General features: G+C 38.3%; 1 protein-coding gene across 3 annotated transcripts in view; it reads right to left on the bottom strand.

Annotated features, from left to right (window-relative positions):
• stard8 (StAR related lipid transfer domain containing 8) overlaps nt 1–18540 on the bottom strand; it is an 81401-nt gene that overhangs the window by 28083 nt on the left and 34778 nt on the right. For all 3 annotated transcript variants that reach the window (XM_073839674.1, XM_073839673.1, XM_073839675.1), the window contains one exon: nt 14796–14867. In XM_073839674.1, coding sequence (XP_073695775.1) covers nt 14796–14867 — 72 coding nt within the window. The remainder of the gene's footprint in view (nt 1–14795; nt 14868–18540) is intronic.

Here is an 18540-nt window from a genome sequence, read left to right on the forward strand (position 1 = left end):
GCATTCTGCTTGTACATTTTCAGTGTGCAGGTGGCAGAATTATTAATGCAAGAAAATAAAACTAAACGAAACAAAATTAGCATTTTTGTATATTTAAAACCCTTTCCAACAATAACTTTACGATTCTGAGATCCATCTTTTCACATTGATGCAAAGCCATGCATGAAGAGCCGGGGGTGAAAACTTTTGAACAGAAAGGAGATATGATCATTTTTTCTTTATTTAGCTAAATATCATATTTTTTTTTTCCATTTAGTACTGCCCTTCAGAGGCTACAGAAGATAGCTACATGTTTCCCAGAAGACAAAATAAGTTCAATTTACCTTTCAATTAAAACATTTCTGAAATTCAAAAAATGTAAGTAGTTTTCAAAAATTCTAAAAGTTTTCACCCCCCAGCTCTTAATGCATGTTTTTTTCCTTCTGGAGCATCAGTGAGTGTTCAAACCTTCTGTAACAGTTGCATATGAGACCCTTAGTGTGAAAAGATGGGTCTCAAGCTCATACAGTCATTAATGGAAAGTGTTCAAATACACAAAAATGCTGGAAAACCAAAGAATTTGTGGGACCTAAAGGATTTTTCGGAAGAACATCAGGCAGTTTAACTGTTCAGGACAAACAAGGGAGAAGGGACTCATGAACAACTATCACTAAACAAAAAAACACAGCTGTGGATCATTCAGGTAACACAGTATTAAGAATCAAGGGTATGTAAACTTTTGAACAGGGTCATTTTTTTATAAATTCAACTATTATTTTCTCTTATGAACTATATGTAAACATCTTATGTGAAATATCTTATTCAGGTGAGCACTAAATAAATAATTAATGTGCATTTTGTATGATCCCTCTTAGTTTAGTAAAATAATTAACATTTTGCAGATTCTAAAAGGGGGTGAAAACTTTCTGCCACGTTACTGCTTTTAACTTACTTGACACAGCATCCTAAAATGCAGCACTCTATACAATAGAATAGCCTGTGTGTACAGTAGATGTCTGTACATCGATCTTAGTCATATTTAGTTTTTGGCAGGAATGAAAATGAGGCTATTAGGGACAGAAGTACAATGTGTTCAATGGATTGTACTGCTGTTCATCAACATACTGTACAAACCGTTTAGCTGACAAAACATCTTTCTGAAAGACCGTCAGTAGACAAAAACTGTTTTAAAACAGTTATGAAAGTTGGAGTTCTGGATTGACACGTAATCTAGAAACTTTTTACAGCGCATGTCATCGTTAAAACCAAGTCTATTTCTCACAGCCCTGTTTTCATCCATCATCCTAGTTTTATATTTAATATTTTAAATGCAAAAGCACTGGAAGGCATAATTAGAAATGTAATACAGGAAGTTTTTAGATTAAGAAACATTAGAAAAAAAACAGACCTGTCAGAACCCTGGCTTATTAATTAACAGAGAACATAATTTTAACAGCAACAAAAACACTCTTTTATTATTAATTGCTGTTTAGAAAAAAAAAAAAAACTTTTTTTTTTCAGAGACATTTTGTCTCCTTACTTCATATTCATAAGTGTGAAGCCTACCGAGGCATGATCTTAAGAAAAAAATCTGATTTATCTGCATTCAGGTGCAGGTTCAGCCCTGCCAGTGAAATCTGAGTAGGCTAATATTAGAACTTGTCTGTGGATTCGTCATTGTCTGGGTCATGGGTACGCCTGCTTCACACAGCATCACAGACAGTCCTACAGGTGCTGTACGAGTAAAACCATCAGGAAGTAAAGAAATATAATAGTGTGGCCTTTTGAGACCACACATCCCTTAAAAAAGAAAAAAGTTAGTGAGACATAGTGTACCCAGGCCTCAAATGAGTTTTTAAAAATAGGATAGTCTGGAGTCTGTGTTTTTCTTTTTTTTACAGATTAAAAAAAAAAATTTGTCTCTCCAATTATCTCATGTCTTTCCAAACCTGTATGACTTTCTTCTGTGGAACACAACAGCAAACTTTTTTAAAGGTGCCATAGAATGGACAACTGAATTTACCTTGGCATAGTTAAATAATAACAGTTCAATACATGGACATGACATACCATGAGTCTCAAACACCATCGTTTCCTCCTTCTTATATAAATCTAGTGTTTGCAAAAGACCACAGAAAAATAGGTCAATTTCAACATAACAGACTGTTATGCAACATCCCCGAGATCGTTAATAGTTACGCCTCCAACATTTGCATCGCCCAATCATCACTAACGTCAGCACATCAGTTAAACAAGGCAAGCCACTGAAGGGACACAGTTAGCTTAATGCTAGCGCTAGCCTGTTACATTGCAATACGTAGGATTTCACTTACCACATAAACAGAGAGATGACTGCGTTGATGATGGCGAATGATTTACAGACCTTGAGAATCACTGAGGAGCAGCTCAACTTGTGTGGTAAGAAGCACTCCCTCTGCATTGTAAATTTACACAGAGCACATGCGATCACAGTAACGTTAATCACACTAAAATATCCGTGATTCAAAACGGCAGATTCAACAAACCGCATATTAAAAGCGGCTAGAGCTCCTAATTAAAAATATATTTTTATCCATGTGCGAGCTATTGAGCTCTGTGAAACAGCCAATCAGAGCGGAGCTCATTAAAGGTGCAGTGTGTAGATTTTTGCGGCATCTAGGGGTGAGATTGTGAATTGCAACCAACGGCTCCCGTCCACCGCTCACCCCTCCCTTTACAGAAGCTACGGTGGCCCACACGGGATTAAGATGTCGTTGTTTTAGACAGCAAAGAGTAATGAGGTTTCTTTTAAAACGTAAATTAAGTAATTATATTTACTTAATAATTAAATAAAACGATGTTATTGTGAATATTACAGTTACTTGTTCATCGTTGTGTCAGGGTTTTTCCGCTAGAACAACAGTGATGAAACGCGATCTGTAGAGCAGTTTGTCCGTTTAGGGCTACTATAGTTCCCATGAAGGGAACAAGCGGTAGCCTAGAATCTAGACGCGCCCCTAGCGGCAGCAAATTACATTTGCTTCTAAGGTCAGTCTAGTTACTCTCAATTCACTTAAATTTCCGAAAAATCCAAGATGTACCGGGCCAATCACGAGTCGGTGGGCGGGCTTAACATGATGACGACTGAACTGCGACCATAAGTTCAGTCAGACATGAATTCCTGGTTCCGTGAATTAAGCGTGGAAAACTGAACAGTATTTATATATTTTTTTACTTTTGATACACAGCCACGTCCATGTGTCCTGAGCAGGAGCTCATTACATGTGAACGCGCTGTGGTGTAGAATACGCAAACACCGGAAGCGATCTGTGGCGTGTATACGACACTCATTGTTTACACAGCACAAGAGATTGTGGATATAGCGGCTATTCAAAATGGTAATTACTTGCGCTTGTCCTGGTTGTTCAAACCCATTTAAAGCTGAAAAAGATTACGTTTGCTTGCGCAAACTCATCCTGGACTTTTTTTTTTACATATTTCCCCTTTCGGTGTTTGCGTATACTACATCAAAGCGCGTTCACATGTGACGAGTCGAATCATAGATATGCTAAACTCGTGCTCATGACAGATGGACGTGGATGTGTATCAAAGGTAAAAAGAAAATTATATAAATACTGTTCATTTTCTTGCAAAAACCGATCGTTTCGTGTCTTAGGACATCAATGTATCGTCACGAGCCGCAGGGTGTAATTTGGATTTGTCTGTGCATGTTTTTGTTTACTTTTAAAGGTTTAGTGCCCATCTATGTCTATTATTTAGCTGACAGACTGCACAGTGCACTGATTTTTGTTAAAAATCTTCGTCGCTCTGACTATGTCACCTGACCGACTAAGTCTCTGATTGGTTGTAGCGCTATCCTATTGCGTGGAGAGGAGTTTGAAAGACAACCGTTTATCCCACCCCTCCGGTTGAGCCCTGTCTATGGAGAGTGCCCAGACCCTACATTTATGTGGGTCTGGCTTGCCAGGCTAAACAAGCGGTGCATCCAAAACAAAATGAGCAGAGGGGAAACGTTGAGAAACGAGGAGGTAAAGTGCCTTTTATGAGCTCTTTGTGAAGTCGCAGGTGATGAAAATAAAATCATATGTACACGCAAAGAGTGTGCTTAGTACAGCAGACGGCATTAGGTGTAGTCAACTTAAAGTCGAACGCACATTTTCCTTTTGTTTGGAGCGTTCGTTGAGTTCCGTCACTAAATATATGTCATTCAACCCGACCAATCAGGTTGTGAACATATCACTACATATTTAGGTCTGGCATCTTTAGGTTCGCTGTCAAAAATGCCAGTGTGAACGCTAAGCGGACCAGGACCAAATGTATCATTTTCTTTTATTAGACAAACCAAATGAACCAAACTACAAGTGTGAACACACCCTTACAGGATGTTTTCATAGCACAATGACTCTAATATGTCACAAGATCAAGGGAATTTTGATTTCTCAATTCATGACCCCTTTAAAGGGGTCATCCGGTGCCACATGCACGTTTACAAGCTGTTTGAACTGAAATGTGTGTTGGGGGAGTGTGTACACAACCACCCTAGAATGACAAAGATCCACCCTAGAGTGCGGATCGGGCCGCATTTTTCTGTCCGAGCCCAGCCCGAGTCCGACAGAGCAGTAACCGAACCCGACCCGAGCCCGACAAGCATTCAGATATTTATGTCCGAGCCCGATCCCAGCCCGACACAGTTAAAATCTCTTTTTTCACTCATACTAATGACACATGCACTTTTTTTGTGTGGAAAGCCCGCTTTTATTAAGCAACTGTAAAAAAAGCGTTCGGAAATGTCAACAGATGAGAGCGTCAGTGCACACTGGGCAAAAAGTGCCGTTATAACACGGGCGCACTATCGCGCTGAGGTGACCGAGCCCGACCCGAACCCGAGCATCCTTTCTAAATATCTGTCCGAACCCGGCCCGACCCGTCGGGTTCTGTCGGGTACCGTCGGGCTCGGCTCGGATATCCATCCTCTAATCCACCCAGTAGTTTTCTTTTAATTTAGTAAAATAATTTGCCTCTTCTCATATCGAGCCGTTCTCAGATGCCTGTCGTTGTGGCGTAACACCGTAACAGAGGCCGCTCCTGCGATAGTTGATAGACAGTAGTGTTTTAGCATAGACCCGCCCTGAGTGAAGTAAACTGACAGCACTGAGGGAATGTGACCGCTGATCTATCTAAATAGGTTCATGTTTACACTAATCATTTCTCACCATACTGCTTTATAAACGAGGGTCAGTATAAAGCTTAGCTTTGTAAGGCTAGATGGTTTAAAATGGTGTCTGTTAATGATTAAGATGTAACCTTAACGCAATACATGCAAAAGTGTTTACAGCCCGCAACTGCATATGAGTAAAGACTATAACACTCACATTTATGTATTTCAATATAAGGACGGGGTAAGTTATGTTAACGATCACTTTTTTGCCCTTGTTCAATCAGCTATGCCTCAGTAAACACACCGCGTTCTTCTCTTTACCACAGTAAACACACCGCGTTTGTTGCTTTACCACAGTAAACACAAAGCGTTAGTCTCTTTACCACAGTAAACACACCGCGTTCATCTCTTTACCACAGTAAACACAGTAAACACACCGCGTTTGTCTCTTTACCACAGTAAACACGCCGCGTTCTCTTTACCACAGTAAACACAGTAAACACACAGTGTTCGTCTCTTTACCACAGTAAACACAGTAAACACACCGCGTTCGTCTCTTTACCACAGTAAACACACCGCGTTTGTCGCTTTACCACAGTAAACACACTGCATTTGTCTCTTTACCACAGTAAACACACCGCGTTCGTCTCTTTACCACAGTAAACACACTGCATTTGTCTCTTTACCACAGTAAACACACCGCGTTCTTCTCTTTACCACAGTAAACACAGTAAACACACCACGTTCGTCTCTTTACCACAGTAAACACACCACATTTGTCTCTTTACCACAGTAAACACACCGCGTTCTTCTCTTTACCACAGTAGACACAGTAAACACACAGCGTTCGTCTCTTTACCACAGTAAACACAGTAAACACACCGCGTTCGTCTCTTTACCACAGTAAACACACCGCATTCTTCTCTTTACAACAGTAAACACACCGCGTTCTTCTCTTTACCACAGTAAACACAGTAAACACACCACGTTCGTCTCTTTACCACAGTAAACACAGTAAACACACCGCATTTGTCTCTTTACCACAGTAAACACACCGCGTTCGTCTCTTTACCACAGTAAACACACCGCATTCTTCTCTTTACCACAGTAAACACACCGCGTTCTTCTCTTTACCACAGTAAACACAGTAAACACACCGCGTTCGTCTTTTTACCACAGTAAACACACAGCATTTGTCTCTTTACCACAGTAAACACACCGCGTTCTTCTCTTTACCACAGTAAACACACAGCGTTCGTCTCTTTACCACAGTAAACACAGTAAACACACCGCGTTCGTCTCTTTACCACAGTAAACACACCGCATTCTTCTCTTTACCACAGTAAACACACCGCGTTCTTCTCTTTACCACAGTACACACACCGCGTTTGTCTCTTTACCACAGTAAACACACCGCGTTCGTCTCTTTACCACAGTAAACACAGTAAACACACCGCGTTCGTCTTTTTACCACAGTAAACACACAGCATTTGTCTCTTTACCACAGTAAACACACCGCGTTCTTCTCTTTACCACAGTAAACACAGTAAACACACAGCGTTCGTCTCTTTACCACAGTAAACACAGTAAACACACCGCGTTCGTCTCTTTACCAGAGTAAACACACCGCATTCTTCTCTTTACCACAGTAAACAGACCGCGTTCTTCTCTTTACCACAGTACACACACCGCGTTTGTCTCTTTACCACAGTAAACACACCGCGTTCGTCTCTTTACCACAGTAAACACACCGCGTTCGTCTCTTTACCACAGTAAACACACCGCGTTCGTCTCTTTACCACAGTAAACACACCGCGTTCTTCTCTTTACCACAGTACACACACCGCATTTGTCTCTTTACCACAGTAAACACACCGCGTTCTTCTCTTTACCACAGTAAACACACCGCGTCTGTCGCTTTACCACAGTAAACACACTGCATTTGTCTCTTTACCACAGTAAACACACCGCGTTCGTCTCTTTACCACAGTAAACACACTGCATTTGTCTCTTTACCACAGTAAACACACCGCGTTCTTCTCTTTACCACAGTACACACACCGCGTTTGTCTCTTTACCACAGTACACACACCGCGTTTGTCTCTTTACCACAGTAAACACACCGCATTTGTCTCTTTACCACAGTAAACACACCGCGTTCTTCTCTTTACCACAGTAAACACAGTAAACACACAGCGTTCGCCTCTTTACCACAGTAAACACAGTAAACACACCGCGTTCTTCTCTTTACCACAGTAAACACACCGCGTTTGTTGCTTTACCACAGTAAACACAAAGCGTTAGTCTCTTTACCACAGTAAACACACCGCGTTCATCTCTTTACCACAGTAAACACAGTAAACACACCGCGTTTGTCTCTTTACCACAGTAAACACACTGCGTTCTCTTTACCACAGTAAACACAGTAAACACACAGCGTTCGTCTCTTTACCACAGTAAACACAGTAAACACACCGCGTTCGTCTCTTTACCACAGTAAACACACCGCGTCTGTCGCTTTACCACAGTAAACACACTGCATTTGTCTCTTTACCACAGTAAACACACCGCGTTCGTCTCTTTACCACAGTAAACACACTGCATTTGTCTCTTTACCACAGTAAACACACCGCGTTCTTCTCTTTACCACAGTAAACACAGTAAACACACCACGTTCGTCTCTTTACCACAGTAAACACAGTAAACACACCGCATTTGTCTCTTTACCACAGTAAACACACCGCGTTCTTCTCTTTACCACAGTAGACACAGTAAACACACAGCGTTCGTCTCTTTACCACAGTAAACACACCGCGTTCGTCTCTTTACCACAGTAAACACACCGCATTCTTCTCTTTACCACAGTAAACACACCGCGTTCTTCTCTTTACCACAGTAAACACAGTAAACACACCACGTTCGTCTCTTTACCACAGTAAACACAGTAAACACACCGCATTTGTCACTTTACCACAGTAAACACACAGCGTTCGTCTCTTTACCACAGTAAACACACCGCATTCTTTTTACCACAGTAAACACACCGCGTTCTTCTCTTTACCACAGTAAACACAGTAAACACACCGCGTTCGTCTTTTTACCACAGTAAACACACAGCATTTGTCTCTTTACCACAGTAAACACACCGCGTTCTTCTCTTTACCACAGTAAACACAGTAAACACACAGCGTTCGTCTCTTTACCACAGTAAACACAGTAAACACACCGCGTTCGTCTCTTTACCACAGTAAACACACCGCATTCTTCTCTTTACCACAGTAAACACACCGCGTTCTTCTCTTTACCACAGTACACACACCGCGTTTGTCTCTTTACCACAGTAAACACACCGCGTTCGTCTCTTTACCACAGTAAACACACCGCGTTCGTCTCTTTACCACAGTAAACACACCGCGTTCTTCTCTTTACCACAGTACACACACCGCGTTCGTCTCTTTACCACAGTAAACACACCGCGTTCTTCTCTTTACCACAGTAAACACACCGTTTGTCTCTTTACCACAGTACACACACCGCGTTGTCTCTTTACCACAGTACACACACCGCGTTCGTCTCTTTACCACAGTAAACACACCGCGTTCTTCTCTTTACCACAGTAAACACAGTAAACACACAGCGTTCGTCTCTTTACCACAGTAAACACACAGCGTTCGTCTCTTTACCACAGTAAACACACCACGTTCGTCTCTTTACCACAGTAAACACACAGCGTTCGTCTCTTTACCACAGTAAACACACCACGTTCGTCTCTTTACCACAGTAAACACACAGCGTTTGTCTCTTTACCACAGTAAACACACCGCGTTCTTCTCTTTACCACAGTAAACACACTGCGTTCGTCTCTTTACCACAGTAAACACACCGCGTTCTTCTCTTTACCACAGTAAACACAGTAAACACACAGCGTTCGTCTCTTTACCACAGTAAACACACTGCGTTCGTCTCTTTACCACAGTAAACACACCACGTTCGTCTCTTTACCACAGTAAACACACAGCGTTTGTCTCTTTACCACAGTAAACACACCGCGTTCTTCTCTTTACCACAGTAAACACAGTAAACACACAGCGTTCGTCTCTTTACCACAGTAAACACACTGCGTTCGTCTCTTTACCACAGTAAACACACTGCGTTCGTCTCTTTACCACAGTAAACACACCGCGTTCGTCTCTTTACCACAGTAAACACAGTAAACACATCGCGTTCATATCTCTCAGTACTCTACCCTGCCAGTACGTTACATATAAAGATAAATCAAAGTGACATTAAGTTTACTAACCATTCAGACACGTCCAGTATAAGCCGTAATTGCCGAACTTCTTTGCGGGTGTCATCTTGTTTCGGTTCCAACTCCGGTTTTTAAATTAAATTTTAAATGCATGGGGTTGTACAGTGTCTTCAAAGCCCCCCAAGTGCCATTTTCCCCAAACTATAGAGTCAGTCCTCACTGCAGCCTGTAGCGCGATGACGTAGCTGGATCAGGTCCAATACGTACTGGACGTTGTAATGCGCATGCGCGGTGGTTTGTTTTGCTGATATTTCAATATAAACAGTCACAGGAGTGAAAACAGCTTGATCTGACAGCTATGATCAGTTTGTATATTATATCTAATGTTTAATGTTGTTGTTTTTTCCCCCATATATGTACATGCCCTGCTGACACTGGGTTCTGCTTCAATTTGCTGATCACTGTAGAAAAATGAGTAACCATTAAAGAAGGAACTCTTACCAATCAAAATATCATTCAATTCAATTCAATTCAAGTTTATTTGTATAGCGCTTTTCACAATACGAATCGTTGCAAAGCGATCATTAAGCACATTCTTTTTTTTTTTTCTTTTTTTTGGACATTTGACAAGATTTTTTTTTGTGCTGTTATTGTTTTTCTATTTCCCTTCAAAGTGTAGGTATTTCAAGTATTTTACATACCTTATTGTATTGTAACTTTAGGATTAAAATGACATATTTAAAATGACAAATTTTTGCCTCCACTCAACAATAAATTTGTATATAAACTCACTGAAAATAATACTTGACAATAGGGCTGGGCGATTAATCGAAAAGTAATCGAAATCGACATTCAGAACCTATAATCGTTCAAATTTTTCCAGGACGATTATTTCGATTACTTTCCCTTTAAAAACACCGAGGCGCCAGAGTTCACAGAGGGGGGCGCGGGAGCTGAAATGCTTAGAGATAGAGACCTGTGCGTGACAGATTTTTCAGTCAGCACGGAATTTTGTCTCTCTCCCGCCTGCAAAAGCCTGCATTGTGGTTACCTATACATATTTTTTGAGTACATCGATCTTATTCTCAACAGAAAAGCAAGCATGGGCTGCTGTGTGCATGCATGGCAGAATGCGAGCAAACAATGCTCCCTGCCTATCTCAGTTCATCGCGATCTCATACAACTCTTATAACACAATGAATATTTGCACAATGAATATTTAACAGTGTCTACACTTCGTGTGTTGCAATGAGTGGATTCGTGCGCACGCAATATTAAGCAGTGCGCAAGAACTTTCGGTGAGTGGATTCTTGCATTCCAGAAACTTCCTATTCTTGCACCTGTTAATCATTTTGAAGTTATATTAGTTGTTCGTGTTGCTTTTGTGTAATAGATGAATAACAATTTGTATGTTTTTAGATATTTTATGTTTATATATTTCTATTTTCCGGGAGTCCCTCCAATCATTTTATTCTCCCGCATCCCGCACACACACGAGTTTCTACCCACTCGCGCATCAAGTTTTGTCCCGCGCCGCACTCTGTTTCTGTGCAGGTCTCTACTTTGAGGTCAAATAAAGATGTATAAAATGTTTTACTAATAATTTTATATAAAAATGTTTTTAAATCATATGCTTACAATGCCAATATAGGGCAATTAAAAAAAAAAAATTAAACAAGTGTAATTGACAGTATTCTGACGATCCGGCGTTTCAATCTACAAATCACCAACGTTTACCATGGTTTTACTGTAGTAACACTGACAGTAACCATGGCATGGCAGAAAAGTAAAATATTCATATAGAATTTTATTATACTTATAATGTGTTAAATATATTAAAGGAGTAATGGAATATAATAACAATATATATATTTTTTGTAAGTCATTACAGTTGTTTGTTGTACATTTGTAATTATACTGAATGTCTTCAGGATGCTGTTTTTCATTACAAATTCTTTACCGTGGTAGTGGTAATCTACAAATGTATGCAAATGTATGAAAGATGAAGCTGTTGTTATTTTTACAGATACTCACAGAAACAGAAGCTGTCAACTCTGCTACTGTCAAATGTGCATTTCTAAAATCTAAAACTTGTGATATATATGCATACATACATACAAGAGTAATTTTATTAAGAAGAGATACTGCTTATTTTCATTGAAACATTGAAAATAATTTATTTTGTTTCCAAAAGTGCAAGTTATTTATTTTCACTAATTTAAGAAAAATGTGACTGTTCGTTTTAAGCAATGTGTGCTTTAATTTCAGTTGTTCAACACTGATGTTCAATAAATAATCGTAGATAGTTGATAGTGTGTGTTTCCTTCAATTATTTTAAAATCAAGTAATGCACCCTTCATTCAAAAATCTCTCACTTGTAATATGTGAGCATATTTACTGTACAAAACTTGTCAGTGAACTATGAGGGCAAAAAAAATATATATATATAAATATAATTAAATATAATTTTATTAATAAATAAAATAATCGTTCATTAATCGTAATCGAGTTAAAATGTTCAATTAATCGAGATTTTGATTTTAGGCCAAATCGCCCAGCCCTACTTGACAAAGATATTATGCTTTTAATCCATTAGATTTAAATTAAAAAGCTATTAAGTTATGCAATTTAAAACTTTAAAATTTTAACATTTTGCCTGTGTGTAGAGAGCATCACATCACAACTTAAGCATCACATTTGTGTAAATTATTATTCATCAATTACTACTTATTAATATTCTCCACTACTAGTACTGTACAGGTTAGAATATCATCACAATACAATATTGTCCATTTAAACCAGCGTATTCGTATTATATTCAGAGATCACTACTGCGCATGTGTCTATGACGTCGGTAAAACAAACCACCGCACACGCGCCTAACTATGTCCATTATCAAAAAAGATGAAATTAACGAATATTTCATCATTAACCTTCTATTACTACTTGCAAAATTTCATATTCACCGCTGCAAATTCACTCAACAAAATCCTTTATTTATTATTTTTTAAAAAGAGGTTTAACAGTATATCCAAACTATTTCATCATCCAAAAATCTTAAGGCTTCTAAAACTATCAATTTGTTTCATCTTTTTAATTTATATTGTTTAAGGTTTGTTTTCTATATATTTTTTATTTAATTATATACATGTATAATGCTGACATTTTTGTACTTTTGTGCTTTGTACCTTGGCAATAAAAATAAAAATAAATAAATAAATAAATAAACGTCCGGTACGTATTGGACCTGATCCAACTACGTCATCGCGCTACAGCCTGCAGCGAGGACTTCTTGAAACTATACAACTGTTGTCTAGGCAACACCTCATGTGCTATGTAATGACACGCCCCACAGAACTGAGGGGCGGGGTGAGCAGAGGTTCATATCATTTAAAGGGCCAGGTACTGATATCGCTTGCTGAGAACAGAGGCATTTTTACCAGGTAAAATGAGTGTTTTTTTACACTACCATAGAGACTTTTTAATCAAAGTATATTACAAACTTTTCATTTGGACCCTAAAGCATCATATTAACTTGTGGAAAATGGGCATTGGATGACCCCTTTAAAACCCCTTTAATATCATTAAAATACTAATATAAGTATATTATATATATATATATATATATATTAGGGCCGGGACTCGATTAAAAAAATTAATCTAATTAATTAGAGGCTTTGTAATTAATTAATCGAAATTAATCGCATTTTAATCGCATGTAAATATTTGACCTGAGAACAGTGAGAATTAAGATTTTTACATGGATTTTTAGTATACCATTGAATAATGACTGAATACATAAGCTTAAGCAACAAAATATTGTTTATTTTTGTTCAACCAAGTCCAACAGACCAGTGCAATATTGCCATTAAGTGTAGCAATAGGCACGTTCTTTAATGAGTCTTTCATTCCGAGAACTCTGCTCTTGTGTTTGCTTAATTATGCATTTAAACGTTAATGACCAAACCTATCATTATAAATGTTGCTGCACATGGAATATAACGCGGATAACATTTAAAAAATAGTTTTTATCAGGTTACACACTGATTATTTATCACTCAAACCCCTTTCTCTACCTGTCCGTTGGTCGCGTATATCCTCCATGTTTGTAGTTTTTTAACACTTTTTATGCGTGTTTGTAGTTCTAATCGAATCCTCGTTCACGGCGCAGTGTGTTGCGGGAAATATTAGCAGTTAAGAGAGTGCATTGATCGTTAAGTAGTAGACCATCCGGGAATCTTTGGAATACTTTTTAAACATACTACGATTTGGGACATACAATACTATTTAGGACGGACGCAGCTTCTTTTGTATAAGTTCTTTGGCTTGTCTGAACGCTAGTTTGTGCTCCAGTATAATCGGTCCGCCGAATCCAATCCAGTGAGAAACGTTCCGCGGTGCAAAACTTAGTGCGATTAAAATGCGTTAAAAAAATTTAACGCGTTATTTTTGTGTAATTAATTAATCTAAATTAACGCGTTAAAGTCCCGGCCCTAATATATATATAAAATACTAATATAAGTGAGTGTTAGATGACACCAGAAGTAGTCTAAATGCTTATATGTTTATATTGCGCATCAATAGTTTTAATAATCACACACATCAACGTACAGCTTCAGAAGACATGGAATATGAATCACTTTTATCATACTTTGGGCTTTTTTTGTCATTGTGGAACTTGACAGTTCCCTCATTCCCTTTCATTACATGGAAAACAGGTGACCAGGAAACACTTTCATGTTCCGTGAGAGAAATGAAGTCGGAGGGCTTGGAGTGACATGAGGGTGAGTAAATGATGACAGAATTTTCTTTATTGGGGCGAATCTGCCAATTATTTTAAACTCAAATTAATTTTCCTAAAATTTATTCCAGTCTCTACAGCCTGTGAACTGAGCCTGCATGAGCTTTCCATATTTGTTAAACTTCAGTGTGTGTGAAATGGTCGAAATCAATCTCTGGGGGTGGGGGGGGGGGGCAGCCAGCAGGACTAAAACAAGCTTTGAGCATCCATAGCACCTGTGTTGGTTCCTGTAGAGCAGTGCTATGAAACTCTTACTGGTTCAGCATGGCTTTACACTCATAACCCAAAAGGGATCTAAACCAAAACCAAAAGCCATCTGGTCTCACATGTATTTCCCCAATCGCTAAGCCTAAAACAAAATAATACTGAAGCTTTCTGCAGCAGAGCGCTTCTATCCATTCAGTCATGGACATAAACAGATACAGAGTGGGAGGGAGCATCACTGCACCTTTCTAAAGGGACGATATGGAGGGAAAGCAGAAGAAAAAAAATAGGAAAATAACACTGAGTCACACAAAGGAGCAGAGCTAAGGGGGGAATGAAAGAAACAGATAATAGTGTAGAAATGGAGGGATGAGTGGACTTTTGTGGGATGAGTTCTGGATTACCTTCATAGAGCTGAGCATACTGAGGAAACCCCGCCGCCCGTAGCCACTCACAAGCCTCCTTCGCCTCCAGCTCTGAGAGAGAGAAAAAAGATGAATGAATGAATGAAATCAGTAAGATAATATACTCTTTTCAGTAGGGCTGATTTGAGAAAATGAAAGCAAATGAACTAAATTACAAAATCAATGTTGTGCTCTTTATTCCTCAAAGAAATAAATCATGTTAATAATCATTATCACTTCATTGAATGAGACATCCAGAATACACCAGACTTGATTTGATTACTCATTTCACCATGAATAAGAGCTGTTTAAGGTTATTTAGATAATCTGTGGTCACATTATTAGGTCTGTCTGTGTTCAGTATGGCAATGAGACTGGAATATGGAATGAACTGGAATATTTAGCTGAGACAGAAAATGAGATTACTGCAATCCAACAAACTTTGCAACAAGTAAACAATTAAGATGAATCTAAAGACATTTATTAGCATATTCTACTTCAATAACTGAAACATCAGTCTTCATCCAGCAGCACAATACGCTTCACCCATCACCTGTCATCAGGAACATAGCGCATGTGACGGACAATGCCTTTAGACTGATATGAAATGTGCGAGATCACCATGGAAACCGCTGAGGTGACAGAGGAGTTGGATCACCAACTCAGAAACAAAAAGTGATAGGACCTCAAAAATAACAGCCCTGATACAAGTACAACCTAAGATTGCTATTTAAAATTCAAATGTGGCAGAAACCATTGAGTTACTGTCCAAAAACTAAATACATATGTAAGAGCTATGTCCACCTCAATAATTTCATTTCAAATGCAAGATTTCATTGTGAAAACCAAGTGCACAACTGCAAAACTAAACCTAGTTTTTTTTATTCAGCCATTAGTGTTTTCCAAATTTTTGTTTGTGTAAACATAGAATAAATACAGAAACGTTTATTATATCATGCTATTTTGGATGAATATTAAATGACAATCCTGAATTATATTCAAAAACATGATAAATATTATCACATTATCATGTGCACACAAATGCATGTATACATTTAAGAAAAATGTTAGATTTCTATATATATATATATATATATATATAAATTACTTATTAATATTATATTATATATAAATATTAAATATATATGAACAAATATACACATGTAAATAGTTTTGAAATATACGTTTGTGTGTGTATTTATATTTACATAATAAATATACACAGTACACACACATATAAACAAATATTGTTTAGTTTATTTGGGAGGCAATTAATCGTTTGAAAGCACTAATAAATATACATACATTTAGCCTGTGAGTGTCATATCGACAAATTTATACAACTTAATACAACAAAGCAGTTGAAAAAACAGATTAGTCATGATTCATTGCCGTTTTAAAGGGGTCCTATTATGTTTTTTCACTTTTCGAATTTTAGCCAGTGTGTGGTGTGTATGTTTGGGCATAAAAAACATCTACAAAGTTACAAATCTTAAAGTCCACTTCAAAGGGAGATATTTAGTTTTTTAAAAATCCCTTTTCAAGAAGTACAACGAACGGCTCCTTTGGACTACAGCGTTAGTTTTCCCGATGCCATTATGTCACAACGTAAATCCCGCCTACGGAAATTCAAATCGTTGCCGGGTGGGGAGGGACAAGGTGGGGGATTCGCCTTTAGCGATGTAGCATGGGTGTGGAAGTACAGAAACGCAGTCTAAGCTGTTCGGCAATTGCAATGCAGTGGAACTGCTAACCAATCACAACGCATTTTGTTTTTTGGAAGGCGGACCTTCATCAAACCCGGAACTAATCGAGCCATTTGCGCCAGCCTGGGGAGAAAACTATTGTAATAATGTGAATTATGTATAAAATAATGCGTTTTTCAAACCACCAAGCATGAGAGCGTGTTCTAGTGCACCCCAAAAACAAAAAAAGTCTTTGTAAAAGAGCATAATAGGACCCCTTTAACATACAAGTAGTTTTTGACTATAAATACTTCTAATCTATTGATAGCCCTGTTTTATAGTTTTAACATAATCTTACTGCCGCCTGGAACCTCTCTCTGTGGTCCACATATCCCTAGTTAAGAACTACTACACACAATTCCCATTTACCATACTAAACAACTGTAACTACAAATGTAAACTACTGTTTACGTGCATTAAGACACCGGTAATTGGCTGACTCAGCAGACAGAGCTCAAGCAAACAAGACAAACCCTGAGAAAATCCATCCCAGGGCCCAATCTTGGATCCAAAAGGATCTAATCTGTGACTCAAAATCCGTAATAAAATCCAAACAGTAAGATGTTTGTGACATCGACTTGCTATCTGAGGAAAAAATACAGTCACTGAAGTTTTTGCTGATGCTAATTTGACCACAGTGAATTTCAGCCAATATCTTTTTTTTATTTGGGGTAGTTAAATTTATTTTGGGCTACTAAAATCGGAAGAATGCCTGCTCGAAGGGCTACCAGGGATTTTGATTTTCAAGCTCTGAATCCTGACATTAAAATACCTCATCAGCCTCCAACTTGACACAACCCATCAAATTTGAAAAGCAATAATATAGATCCCATTACCATCTTATTAAAAACTTGATTTAAACCTGTCAGAAAGAGGCATTTCTACAGAGGAATTAAAATACACGAGAGCACAAGAGAGTCAGAGAGAAAATGGAAGATTCCTCACGTCATTAATATTCCAGCAGTGATCTCCATCACTAGATTTGCGAGGGCACAGGAGAAATTACGCACTTAATGTTTATAGGAGCCAATGAAAGCTTTTTGATTTTGTTGGTGTTTGACTGGCAGAACAAATCAGTTTACACAGCACTAGTTAATACTCCAAATATTGTCTATATGAGTCATTTGCATTGCAAGTATTGAGATACAGTTTGATGTACGTTTAGGGCAGGAGCAAAGGAGTCCTTTAATTGAAAATAGGGATTAATTATGCCTAAAACAAAGAATCCCAATAGAATGTAAAATATATGCGAATGGAATATCAGAATATGCATTTGATGAAACTATGATTAACTGTGATTGTGTCCTCTGAATGCCAAAAACATTTTGTCTTTGTGCAGCACGAAAAACAAGAAGATGATTTCATAAGCAGGTCACATTAGCATAAAAATTCTGAGAATAACCCCCTGTCATTTGGGAAACTAGCCCATCAGATTCATACATATGCCAACTAGCCAATGGCAATGCTGCAAGAGAGAAGAAGTGGGAAACCAACATTTTTCAACAGAATAACCGTCAATCAAAACAGCAGCTGTGGCACGAACTTGACATTCTCACCATAAACATGAACAAGCTACAATTGAAAGGAGCTAAATGTGTGTAAACCAAATTCAAAACAATCATAGACAGCTTTCAAATGTTGTCTTTGTATTCATAAGCAGGCTGAGCTGATACGGCTGTCAGGGTGAGTTGGCTCTGAAATTCTGGCCTATTTATAAAGGCAGGCACTGTCTGCTGAAAGCCCTTAAAGACGATCTCTGGCACACTGAAGCAAACTTGTGTTCAAAATGAACAGATGTGGATCAAATGACACTTTGATACAAATTATATCACACAAATAGACTTTAGAGCTCATTTACACATGCATGAGAGTTTTAACTGTCTAACGCACATTTAAACCATTAATGCGCTAGTGATCTAAAATATGCTAAATTAATTAGTCCAATTCAATTAGTCCATTCAAGCTGTTTTAAAAAGATCATTCGGTTTATAACAAAAGCA

This window comes from Garra rufa, chromosome 5 (genome assembly GCF_049309525.1).
Source record: "Garra rufa chromosome 5, GarRuf1.0, whole genome shotgun sequence".
NCBI classification, from domain to species: Eukaryota; Metazoa; Chordata; class Actinopteri; order Cypriniformes; family Cyprinidae; genus Garra; species Garra rufa.